This window comes from Scyliorhinus canicula, chromosome 14, assembly GCF_902713615.1.
Source record: "Scyliorhinus canicula chromosome 14, sScyCan1.1, whole genome shotgun sequence".
Taxonomy (NCBI): Eukaryota; Metazoa; Chordata; class Chondrichthyes; order Carcharhiniformes; family Scyliorhinidae; genus Scyliorhinus; species Scyliorhinus canicula.
Window position 1 is genome coordinate 51334444 of NC_052159.1, and position 13108 is coordinate 51347551.

The window sequence follows — 13108 nt, forward strand, 5'->3', positions numbered from 1 at the left end:
TGGCACTGCTGAACTCTTGTAATTACTACTGGGCGGCTAATGTGGCCATGATTAGGAAGTGGGCAGTGGGGGAGGGATCGGCATGGAAGCGGCATCATGTAAAGACATGTTTGGGAGCACTGATAATGGCAACTCTTCAGTTCTCGGCAGCCCGATACTCCACAAATCCGGTGGTGGTGGCGGCTCTGAGCGCCGTACAGGAGATATAGGAAAGTGGAGGGAGCATCGGTTTGGACGCCGATTTGCAATAACCATCGGTTTGTACCGGGTAGGCTGGATGGTGGGTTCCGGAGATGGCAAAGGGCAGGAATTAGGAGGATGGGGGATCTATTTATCGACAGGAGCTTCCCCTGTTTAAAAGCCTTGGGAGGATAAATTTGAATTGGCAGCAGGGAATGGGTTTAGGTATCTGCAGTTGCAAGACTTCTTGAGAAGGCAGGTTCCGGCCTGCCTGCTGCTTCTGCTACAGGGGATACAGGACAGAGTAGTCTCCAGTACCTGGGTGGGAGAGGGGAAGGTATCGGGTATCTACCAGGAACTTTTGGTTGCGGAGGAAACTCCAGTGGAGGAGCTTAAGGGTAAGTGGGAGGACGAGCTCGGGGGAGAGATAGAGGCAGGTCTGTGGGCGGATGCCCTAAGCAGGGTTAACACATCCTCATCATGTGCCAGGCTTAGCCTGATACAATTCAAGGTAGTCCACCGGGCACACATGACTGTGGCCCAGATGAGCCAGTTTTTTTGGGTAGAGAACAGGTGTGTGAGGAGCCCAGCAAATCATGTCCACATGTTTTGGGCATGCCTGAAGCTTAGAGGGTTTTGGCAGGTTTTCGCTAAGGTGATGTCCACAGTACTCAAAACACGGGTGGTGCCGAGTCCGGAGGTGGCGATCTTTGGAGTGGCGGAAGAGCCGGGGGTCCAGAGGGTGAAAGAGGCCGACGTCTTGGCCTTTGCCTCCCTGGTATCCTGGAGACGGATCTTATTATTGTAGAAGGAATCAAAGCCCCTGATGTAGAGACCTGGATTAGTGACATGACTGGCTTTCTTAGTCCCGAGAAAATAAAGTTTGCCTTACGAGGGTCAATGCAAGGGTTCACCCGGAGGTGGCAGCCGTTCGTCAACTTGGGAGGGGGGGGGCCTACATAACCTAGCTCTGCAGCAGGGCAACAACCGTCCTGAGGATGTGTACTCAGGTGAGAACAACATGCAGGAGGGTGTCAGGGGAGAACCTGTTGATAATCCAGAGGATGGAGACCAGAGGGGGGGGGGGGGAAACAGAGGGTGTGCATGGGCAGGAGGGCTAGACATGCTCTTCTTGCTTCCCCCTTCAAAGGGGAGGATTGATTTGTTGTCCGACAGTGTGATATCACCCCTCCACCCCCCTCACGACATTGTGGCCCCTCTGGTTCCAAGGGATGAAGGTATGAAGGTGGAAGAGATATCAATCTTTCGGGCGCTGGGAGTCAGAGTGCCTGTTGCAGGAGGGTGATGACAACAGGCCATGAGGAATGGTCTGTGATGCTCCTCAGCTCCTGCTGATGTCTGACTCAGTCTGTCTGCTGCCAGCACGCTGACTCACCAGCTGAAATCTGAGTGAGAACAAGAACAAAGAAAAGTACAACACAGGAACAGGCCCTTCGGCCCTCCAAGCCTGTGCCGACCAAGCTACCCGTCTAAACTAAAATCTTCTACACTTCCTGGGTCCGTATCCCTCTATTCCCATCTTATTCATGTATTTGTCAAGATGCCCCTTAAATGTCACTATCGTCCCTGCTTCCACCACCTCCTCTGGCAGTGTGTTCCAGGCACCCACTACCCTCTGTGTAAAAAAAACTTGTCTTGTATATCTCCTCTAAACCTTGCCCCTAGCACTTTAAACCTATGCCTCCGAGTAATTGACCCCTCTACCCTGAGAAAAAGCCTCTGACTATCCACTTTGTCTATGCCCCGCATAATTTTGTAGACCTCTATCAGGTCGCCTCTCAACCTCCGTCGTTCCAGTGAGAACAAACAGAGTTTATTCAACCGCTCCTCATAGCTAATGCCCTCCATACCAGGCAACATGCTGGTAAATCTCTTCTGCACCTTTTCTAAAGCCTCCACATCCTTCTGGTAGTGTGGCCACCAGAATTGAACACTATACTCCAAGTGTGGCCTAACTAAGGTTCTATACAGCTGCAACATGACTTGCCAATTCTTATACTCAATGCTCCGGCCAACGAAGGCAAGCATGCCGTATGCCTTCTTGACTACCTTCTCCACCGGTGTTGCCCCTTTCAGTGACCTGTGGACCTGTACACCTATATCTCGCTGACTGTCAATACTCAAGGGTTCTACCATTCACTGTATATTCCTTACCTGCATTAGACCTTCCAAAATGCATTACCTCACATTTGTCCGGATTAAACTCCATCTGCCATCTCTCCGCCCAAGTCTCCAAACAATCTAAATCCTGCTGTATACTCTGACAGTCCTCATCAATATCTGCAATTCCACCAACCTTTGTATCGTTTGCAAACTTACTAATCAGAGGCTCAGCCCTACATTACTTTGTCCCTTTGCTCTAGAGGGAGATAAAGGCCGAGGGTCTAGGGTTCACTGAATCATGCCCAAGTCTCATCGCTTTGATTGAAACATTCACGCTGAGAGAACCTAACCACCTGGCTGACATTGAGGGCCAGTGATAGCAACTGTGCCCCGATGGGGATAAATGCAATGCCACTGGGAGGTGGGCTCTTCAGGCATTAAGGTGACGATGAACAATAAGATTTAAAGTTACATTTCCATATTTAACAACTACTGGTGCCTAACTTCACCAATGCCCACGCTGTGCCCCTACAATTCCTTAGATTTACATACCCTCCCACTATGTCTAGGTGTTCCCAGGATGAACGGAGGTGCTGGTGGCCTGCTGCCTTCCACACCCTGTTGCTGGGGATGCCCATTATGGATGTCCTCTGGAGGGTCGGGACCTTGAAGCCTCCAGCCTACTTTTAGGTGTCCGATATTCGCTCGTCACCTTGTCCTGCCCGCTTGCTCGCTTTGTGGCGGTTTCAGGAAGGGGGGGGGGGGATTCAGATTGGCTGGTCACTCCCAGGGCCTCTTGGATGGAAGGCCTTGGGATGTGCACCAGCAGATCCTCCTTCCTCCAGGAGCTCACGGGCCCCTGGGTTGCTCCATGGGACGGAAGGGCAGCTGGAGTGTGCACCAGAAGCCTCATCTGGCAGTGGCAGTTTTGGAGGCCATCATCTGAACCATCCAATTCAAGCCCTTTGCCATGGTCCTCAGGGATATAGTCACGCTTTGGAGTTCTCCCATCATGGATCTGATCACTTACCCAAGGCTTTCCATTGCGGAAACAGTGTTGGCCTGGGTGCTAGGCAACACTGGCACCAGTGCATGCAACAGAAGTCTTTGGAACTTACCATTCAACCCTGTGTCACTGAAGTGACGCAGACACCCCCCTCATGGTATTCCCAGCTCCGCTTTTCATCCTCAGCTGCTTGAGGTGCATGTGTAGAGTGGTTACGGTACCTGGCTGGGGCACAGCTGAGCCCTGGGATCCAGCAGGCCTCAGACTGTCCAATCCTAGGAAGTTCCTGCTTTCACCGGATATGCATCAGAAGCAGCATTGTGCTCACCAGATAGTGACCTGGAAGCCTGCCTAATGCCACCCATTGAGGCGAGGGGCAAGGTTGAGAAGGAGGGGTCTTCATGAATAACCTCAGCCGGTACAAGTTTTGAACCTGCGTAATTGGCCTCGCTCTGTATCACAAACCCACTGACTAGCCAACTGAGTTAAACCGGCTATACTCACTGTAGTAAGCTAACAAGGTCAAAATGCCATTTTGAAACATAATTTTATACCTTGATTTATACTTGAAGAATTATGACATAACTACTTGATTTAAGAAAGGCTGGGTTTTATTCAAAAGCCAAGGAATTTTCTAGCCCTTCATGCTGATGGGATTTTCCTGCACCATCAGAACGAAAGCCAGGTGGAGGGTGATGGTATACTGCATCATCAGGAACAGCACCAAATCAGATAATGTGTTGGTTCAGCAATCACTCTGGCCTTGACCATAGTAAAGATAAAGATGACACGTGTACAAAGGTAGATAGGCAAGACAGTATAAAATATACATTGCTCCTTCCAATGGACAATGTCCATCTTCAAGCATCTTCAGGCACGGCATCTTCAGGCAAAGCGAAGGGTGGAGGGGTTTGCCTCCTCATCAACTCCTCCTGGTGCTTGGATGTGGTGACCCTGGCGACCTACTGCTCCCCAGACCTGGAATACTTGACCGTAAAGTGCCGCCCATACTATCTTCCACGTGAGTTCACTTCAGCCATTATCACAGCGATCTACATCCCACCCCAGGCAGAAGTGAGGAAGGCGCTGGATGAAATGTACACAGTCATAAACAACTATGAAACAGAACACCCGGAGGCCCTGTTCATTGTGGCCGGAGACTTCAACAAAGCCAACCTCAAGAGTGTACTGCCAAAATTCCACCAGCACATCTCCTGTACCACCAGGGGCGACAACACTCTTGACCACTGCTACTCAAAAATCAAGGGCGCCTACCACTCCATCCCCCGACCGCACTTTGGGAAATCAGACCATAAGACTGTGCTCCTTCTCCCGGCTTACAAGCAGAAACTCAAGCGGGAGAATCCAGCTAAGAAGGTTGTGCAGTGCTGGTCCGAGGAGGCAGAAGAGCTCTTACGTGACTGCTGGGGACAGTGGACTGGTCCATATTTAAGAACTCAGCGACTAACTTAAATGAGTATGTCACCACTGTCACAGACTTCATCAGCAAATGTGTGGACGACTGCGTGCCAAAGAAAGCAGTACGTACGTTCCCCAACCGGAAACCATGGCTCAACCGCGAGATTGACTCCCTACTGAAGGACAGATCTGAGGCGTTCAAGGCAGACGACCCTGTCCTATACAAGAAATCCAGGTACGACCTCCGCAAAGCCATCCGAGATGCCAAGAGAGAATATCAAACTAAGCTAAAGTCACAGACAGACTCTCGGCGGTTGTGGCAAGGACTAAGCAACATAACGGGCTACAAAGCGAAGCCGAGCAGTATCTCTGGCAGCAGTGCACCCCTCCCCGATGAACTTAATGCATTCTATGCTCGGTTTGAGCAGGTAACCAACAATCCGCTATCGAGTGCCCCAGCAACCCATAATTCACCCATACCCACCATCACAGTTTCCGAAGTCAGATCGGCCTTCCTGAAAGTGAACCCACGGAAGGCGATGGGCCCGGACGGGATCCCTGGTCGTGCACTCAGAGCCTGCGCGGACCAGCTGGCAGAGGGTTACACAGACATCTTTAACCTATCCCTACTCCACTCCGAGGTCCCCACCTGCTTCAAGAAGACCACCATCATACCGGTACCAAAGAAGAACCAGGCAACGTGCCTCAATGACTACCGTCCGGTGGCCCTGACTTCAGTTGTAATGAAGTGCTTCGAGAGGCTGATCATGAAGCGCATCACCTCCATACTCCCGGAACGCCTTGACCCACTTCAATTCGCATACCGTCGCAACCGGTCCACATCAGACGCCATTTCCCTGGCCCTACACTCATCCCTAGAGCATCTCGAAAACAAGGACTCCTACATCAGACTCCTATTTATTGACTACAGCTCCGCCTTCAACACCATAATCCCAGCCAAGCTCATATCAAAGCTCCAAAACCTAGGACTTGGCTTTCCACTCTGCAACTGGATCCTTGACTTTCTGACCAACAGACCACAGTCAGTAAGAATGAACACCAACACCTCCTCCACAATAGTCCTCAATACCGGTACCCCGCAAGGCTGCGTACTTAGCCCCCTACTCTACTCCCTGTACACACACGACTGCATGGCAAAACTTGGTTCCAACTCCATCTACAAGTTTGCTGACGACACGACCATAGTGGGCCGGATCTCGAATAACGACGAGTCCGAATACAGGAGGGAGATAGAGAACCTAGTGGAGTGGTGCAGCGACAACAATCTCTCCCTTAATGCCAGCAAAACTAAAGAGCTGGTCATCGACTTCAGGAAGCAAAGTACTGTACACACCCCTGTCAGTATCAACGGAGCCGAGGTAGAGATGGTGAGCAGTTTCAAATTCCTAGGGATGCACATCACCAAAAATCTATCCTGGTCCACTCATGTTGACGCTGTCACCAAGAAAGCACAACAGCACCTTTACTTCCTCAGGAAACTAAGGAAATTTGGCATGTCCACATTAACCCGTACCAACTTTTACAGATGCACTTTTCCAGGAGACACATCCGGAGTGAGACTCATACAGAGTGGAGATTTAAACTTGGTAATTTGGTGCAGAGAGGTAATTCGGTGCAGAGTGTGAGGAGGTGCTTTTTAACCCTGGTAAGTAGTCTCTCTTTTTCTTTTCATTGTCTAATTTATTTATTTTTATTTTGAAATTCTAGTTGTTTAAGTTTACCAAGGGTTTAAGACATGGCAGGAGATCCCAGACCCGTGGCATGCTCCTCGTGTGTGATGTGGGAGCTCAGGGACACGTCCACTGTCCCTGGCTCCTTCACGTGCAAGAAGTGTGTTCAGTTGCAGCTCTTGTTAGACCGCTTGACGGCTCTGGAGCTACGGATGGACTCACTTTGGAGCATCAGCGATGCTGAGGAGGTCGTGGATAGCACGTTTAGCGAGTTGGTCACACCGCAGGTGAAGGTTACTGAGGGAGATAGAAAATGGGTGACCAAAAGAAAGAGCAAGAGTAGGAAGGCAGTGCAGGTGTCCCCTGCGGTCATCTCCCTGCAAAACAGATATACCGCTTTGGATACTGTTGAGGGAGATGGCTCACCAGGGGAAGGCAGCAGCAGCCAGGTTCATGGCACCGTGGCTGGCTCTGCTGCACAGCAGGGCAGGAAGAAAAATGGCAGGGCTATAGTGATAGGGGACTCGATCGTAAGGGGAATAGACAGGCGGTTCTGTGGACGCAATCGAGACTCCAGGATGGTATGTTACCTCCCTGGTGCAAGGGTCAAGGATGTCTCGGAGCGGCTGCAGGACATTCTGGGGGGGGGGGGGGGGGGGGAAGGGTGAACAGCCAGCTGTCGTGGTGCACATAGGCACCAACGATATGGGTAAAAAACGGGACGAGGTCCTATAGCGGAATTCAGGGAGTTAGGAGTTAAACTAAAAAGTAGGACCTCAAAAGGTAGTAATCTCAGGATTGCTACCAGTGCCACGAGCTAGTCAGAGTAGGAATGTCAGGATAGATAGGATGAATGCGTGGCTCGAGAGATGGTGCAAGAGGGAGGGATTCAAATTCCTGGGGCATTGGGACCGCTTCTGGGGGAGGTGGGACCAGTACAAACCGGACGGTCTGCACTTGGGCAGGACTGGAACCGATGTCCTGGGGGGGGGGTGTTTTCTAGAGCTGTTGGGGAGGGTTTAAACTAATGTGGCAGGGGGATGGGAACCAATGCTGGAAGTTGGAAGGTAGTAAAACAGGGACAGAAACAAAAGGAAGTAAGGGGAAAAGTGCAAGGCAGAGAAGACATAGTCAGAAATCCATAAGGGCGACAGTACAAGGTACAGTGACTGAGGGGAGCACAGTGAATAGGCCCAGTAATAACAAAAGGAATAAAACTGGAGATGTTAAGATTCAAAACAGAGGTAAAAAAACCAACATAAGTGTACTTTACCTGAATGCTCGTAGTATTCGGAATAAAGTAAATGAGTTGGTGGCACAAATCATCGTAAATGACTATGATTTAGTGGCCATTACTGAAACATGGTTAAAGGATGGTCACGACTGGGAGTTAAATATCCGAGGGTATCAAACTATTCGGAAGGACAGAGTGGATGGTAAGGGAGGTGGTGTTGCTCTGTTATTTAAGGATGACATCCGGGCAATAGTAAGGGATGACATCGGTGCTATGGAGGATAAGGTTGAATCCATTTGGGTGGAAATCAGGAATAGTAAGGCGAAAAAGTCGCTGATAGGAGTAGTCTATCGGCCACCAAATAGTAACGAGATGGTGGGGCAGGCAATAAACAAAGAAATAACTGATGCATGTAGAAATGGTATAGCAGTTATCATGGGGAATTTTAATCTACATGTCGATTGGTTTAACCAGGTCGGTCAAGGCAACCGTGAGGAGGAGTTTATAGAATGTATCCGCGATAGTTTCCTAGAACAGTATGTAATGGAACCTACGAGGGAACAAGCGGTCCTAGATCTTGTCCTGTGTAATGAGACAGGATTGATTCACGATCTCATAGTTAGGGATCCTCTCGGAAGGAGCGATCACAATATGGTGGAATTTAAAATACAGATGGAGGGTGAGAAAGTAAAATCAAATACTAGTGTTTTGTGTTTAAACAAAGGAGATTACAAGGGGATGAGAGAAGAACTAGCTAAGGTAGACTGGGAGCTAAGACTTTATGGTGGAACAGTTGAGGAACAGTGGAGAACCTTCCAAGCGATTTTTCACAGTGCTCAGCAAAGGTTTATACCAACAAAAAGGAAGGACGGAAGAAAGAGGGAAAATCGACCGTGGATATCTAAGGAAATAAGGGAGAGTATCAAATTGAAGGAAAAAGCATATAAAGTGGCAAAGATTGCTGGGAGATTAGAGGACTGGGAAATCTTTAGGGGGCAACAGAAAGCTACTAAAAAAGCTATAAAGAAGAGTAAGATAGAGTATGAGAGTAAACTTGCTCAGAATATAAAAACAGACAGTAAAAGTTTTTACAAATATATAAGACAAAAAAAGAGTGGCTAAGGTAAATATTGGTCCTTTAGAGGATGAGAAGGGAGTTTTAATAATGGGAAATGAGGAAATGGCTGAGGAACTGAACAGGTTTTTTGGGTCGGTCTTCACAGTGGAAGACACAAATAACATGCCAGCGACTGATAGAAATGAGGCTATGACAGGTGAGGACCTTGAGAGGATTGTTATCACTAAGGAGGGAGTGATGGGCAAGCTAATGGGGCTAAAGGTAGACAAGTCTCCTGGCCCTGATGGAATGCATCCCAGAGTGCTAAAAGAGATGGCTCGGGAAATTGCAGATGCACTAGTGATAATTTACCGAAATTCACTAGACTCAGGGGTGGTCCCGGTGGATTGGAAATTAGCAAACGTGACGCCACTGTTTAAAAAAGGAGGTAGGCAGAAAGCAGGAAATTATAGGCCAGTGAGTTTAACTTCGGTAATAGGGAAGATGCTGGAATCTATCATCAAGGAAGAAATTGCGAGGCATCTGGATAGAAATTGTCCCATTGGGCAGACGCAGCATGGGTTCGTTAAAGGCAGGTCATGCCTAACTAATTTAGTGGAATTTTTTGAGGACATTACCAGTGCAGTAGATAACGGGGAGCCGATGGATGTGGTATATCTGGATTTCCAGAAAGCCTTTGACAAGGTGCCACACAAAAGGTTGCTGCATAAGATAAAGATGCATGGCATTAAGGGTAAAGTAGTAGCATAGATAGAGGATTGGTTAATTAATAGAAAGCAAAGAGTTGGGATAAATGGGTGTTTCTCTGGTTGGCAATCAGTAGCTAGTGGTGTCCCTCAGGGATCCGTGTTGGGCCCACAATTGTTCACAATTTACATTGATGATTTGGAGTTGGGGACCAAGGGCAATGTGTCCAAGTTTGCAGATGACACTAAGATGAGTGGTAAAGCGAAAAGTGCAGAGGATACTGGAAGTCTGCAGAGGGATTTGGATAGGTTAAGTGAATGGGCTCGGGTCTGGCAGATGGAATACAATGTTGACAAATGTGAGGTTATCCATTTTGGTAGGAATAACAGCAAACGGGATTATTATTTAAACGATAAAATATTAAAGCATGCCGCTGTTCAGAGAGACTTGGGTGTGCTAGTGCATGAGTCACAGAAGGTTGGTTTACAAGTGCAACAGGTGATTAAGAAGGCAAATGGAATTTTGTCCTTCATTGCTAGAGGGATGGAGTTTAAGACTAGGGAGGTTATGTTGCAATTGTATAAGGTGTTAGTGCGGCCACACCTGGAGTATTGTGTTCAGTTTTGGTCTCCTTACTTGAGAAAGGACGTACTGGCGCTGGAGGGTGTGCAGAGGAGATTCACTAGGTTAATCCCTGAGCTGAAGGGGTTGGATCATGAGGAGAGGTTGAGTAGACTGGGACTGTACTCGTTGGAATTTAGAAGGATGAGGGGGGATCTTATAGAAACATTTAAAATTATGAAGGGAATAGATAGGATAAATGCGGGCAGGTTGTTTCCACTGGCGGGTGAAAGTAGAACGAGGGGGCATAGCCTCAAAATAAGGGGAAGTAGATTTAGGACTGAGTTTAGGAGGAACTTCTTCACCCAAAGGGTTGTGAATCTATGGAATTCCTTGCCCAGTGAAGCAGTTGAGGCTCCTTCATTACATGTTTTTAAGGTAAAGATAGATAGTTTTTTGAAGAATAAAGGGATTAAGGGTTATGGTGTTCGGGCCGGAAAGTGGAGCCGAGTCCACAAAAGATCAGCCATGATCTAATTGAATGGTGGAGCAGGCTCGAGGGGCCAGATGGCCTACTCCTGCTCCTAGTTCTTATGTTCTTATGTTCTTATGTACTATAGAGAGCATCCTATCGGGCTGCATCACAGCCTGGTATGGCAACTGCTCGGCCCAGGACCGCAAGGAACTTCAGAGAGTCGTGAATACCGCCCAGTCCATCACACGAACCTGCCTCCCATCCATTGATTCCATCTACACCTCCCGCTGCCGGGGGAAAGCAGGCAGCATAATCAAGGATCCCTCCCACCCGGCTTACTCACTTTTCCAACTTCTTCCATCGGGCAGGAGATTCAGAAGTCTGAGAATACGGACGAACAGACTCAAAAACAGCTTCTTCCCCACTGTCACCAGACTCCTAAATGACCCTCTTATGGACTGACCTCATTAACACTACACCCATGTCTGCTTCATCCGATGCCAATGCTTATGTAGTATATTGTATATATTGTGTTGCCCTATTATGTATTTTCTTGAATTCTGTTTAATTCCCTTTTCTTCCCATGCACTGAATGATCTGTTGAGCTGCTTGCAGAAAAATACTTTTCACTGTACCTCGGTACACGTGACAATAAACAAATCCAATCCAATCCAATGTACGTCGTTAATGAAAATTCCAATTTTAAAACTTCACTAATAAAGAATCTCATCAATTACTAAATTACAACAGACCTAATCAGAGACGGGATAATAAAAAGTAGAGAGTCCAAGTGATATCTTCCTAGCTATAATCATTTACTGGATGCTCCCAAGGCAGAATCTGAAAGAATTGCTGTCAATGAAAGAAGGAAGGAAGGTACCTTACAACTGCAACAGCCTGATCATCCAATTCAAGTTGCAAGGTCGGTCTTGTGTTAATTACATATTTTGATTTTGTCACGTATGCGTTTTTCTTTTAAAATAAAGCTGTTTTTAGTTGCTATTTGTGGGTCCATTATAGAGTGTTTCATTGGGTTATTTTAGAATTGCCATCACAGGACACAAGTCAGGAGTGAGATGGAATACTCCACTTTCCTGGATGAGTGCAGCTTCAAGCAGCTCGGCACCATCCAGGACAAAGCAGCCCACTTGATTTGTATCCCTTCCACAAACATTCACTTTCTCCACCATTGGCAAGCAGTGGCTACACCTGTGCCATCTATAACATGCACTGCAGGCAGCACCTGCCAAACCCAAGACCGCTACCACCTAGAAGGATAAGGGCAGCAGACACATGGGATACCATCACCTGGAAGTTTCCCTTCCAGTTGCTTACCTCTGGTAAGAAATATAAATATATATCACTGCTCCCTCACCATCTCTGGGACAAAATCTTGGAACTGCTTCCCCAACAGTACTGTGGGTGTACCTGCACCTCAGGGACTGCAGCACCTTCTGAAGGGCAATTCGGGATGGGCAATTAATGCTGGCCGAGTCAGCGACACCCACTTTCCATTAAATAAAAATTACACTTGGATAATTAAGAACTATTAATTAAAATACTCAAAATGAAAATGGATGATGGATTTCCTAATCACAACTCAAATAATTGTTTGCAATTGTTAAAACTACAGATTTCATTAATGTTATTTCTGCTGGTCCCCTTAGCAACAAGTGTTCACTCTTACCATTTGGTAACCATATTGTATGATTTTCTCTGTGTACTCCTCCAGTGTGAAGTCTCCCAGGTCTGGTTTTTTGGATTCTTTTTTAATAAGATCATCCACTGTGGATCGCCTGGAAGCTTTTGAAGATAATCTAATTTTTATCCTGCTGCAGATTCGATCTTTAGTTTTCCGGAACCATCTGCAAGACATCAAGAGCAATGAGAAGTTCAAGTAAAATGTCAACAAATACATAATCATGATATTATACAAATTCTGATAGTGACCCAATTAAATCAAAAAAACACTTCCTGCAGTATTCACAACAATTCATTGGGCGATGTGGCCTGTAATCTGGGCAAAGACCGGCTTGAGAAAAATAAACCCGACTTTTGTCATCCACAATATGAAATTAGCTGGAGATGGGGTAAAGGGGTAAGGTTCCAATTAAACCCTTACCTTGCATTAATCATTTTTCCTCAATTCATCAATAAATTTAAATGTTGCTGACTTAATGTTCTCAGTCAACATGGTTTGCTGCTTATTTTGGAATGGGATTGAATTATACAAATTGCTCGGTGCATATTAAACAAATTGAAAATAGCTATACAGATCCCAGTCCTCACAAAAGCAATGTACTGTGGATTCGAGAAATAAAAACAGATATTCTGCAGGTCTGGCAGCGGTGATGATAGGTAGACTATCATCTGTATATAATAGTAGTTTATCGTCATCTGTATGTGTATTGTAAGTTATATGTTTTACTGCTGTAGTTCTAGCATCAGACCAGCAGGTGGGGCAAGTATGCACTACTGGGACCCGGATGCACCATGTGTTCCATCAGAAGGTGTTTGTGAGGAGTTGATAGCAGTCACATATTAGAGTAGCTCTGTAGTATCTTAGTGTTGGACATTTATTTCCAATTGTATTCACCTTAGTAAATTGTTAGTGTAGTGTTAGTCATAAATAACTGTTTATAAAACAAAGCCT

General features: G+C 47.0%; 1 protein-coding gene across 3 annotated transcripts in view; it reads right to left on the reverse strand.

Moving 5' to 3' along the window:
- The window catches only part of LOC119977670 (anoctamin-7-like), a 159428-nt gene that overhangs the window by 14460 nt on the left and 131860 nt on the right, over positions 1-13108 (reverse strand). For all 3 annotated transcript variants that reach the window (XM_038818849.1, XM_038818847.1, XM_038818848.1), the window contains one exon: positions 12143-12320. In XM_038818849.1, the coding sequence (XP_038674777.1) occupies positions 12143-12320 (178 nt within the window). The remainder of the gene's footprint in view (positions 1-12142; positions 12321-13108) is intronic.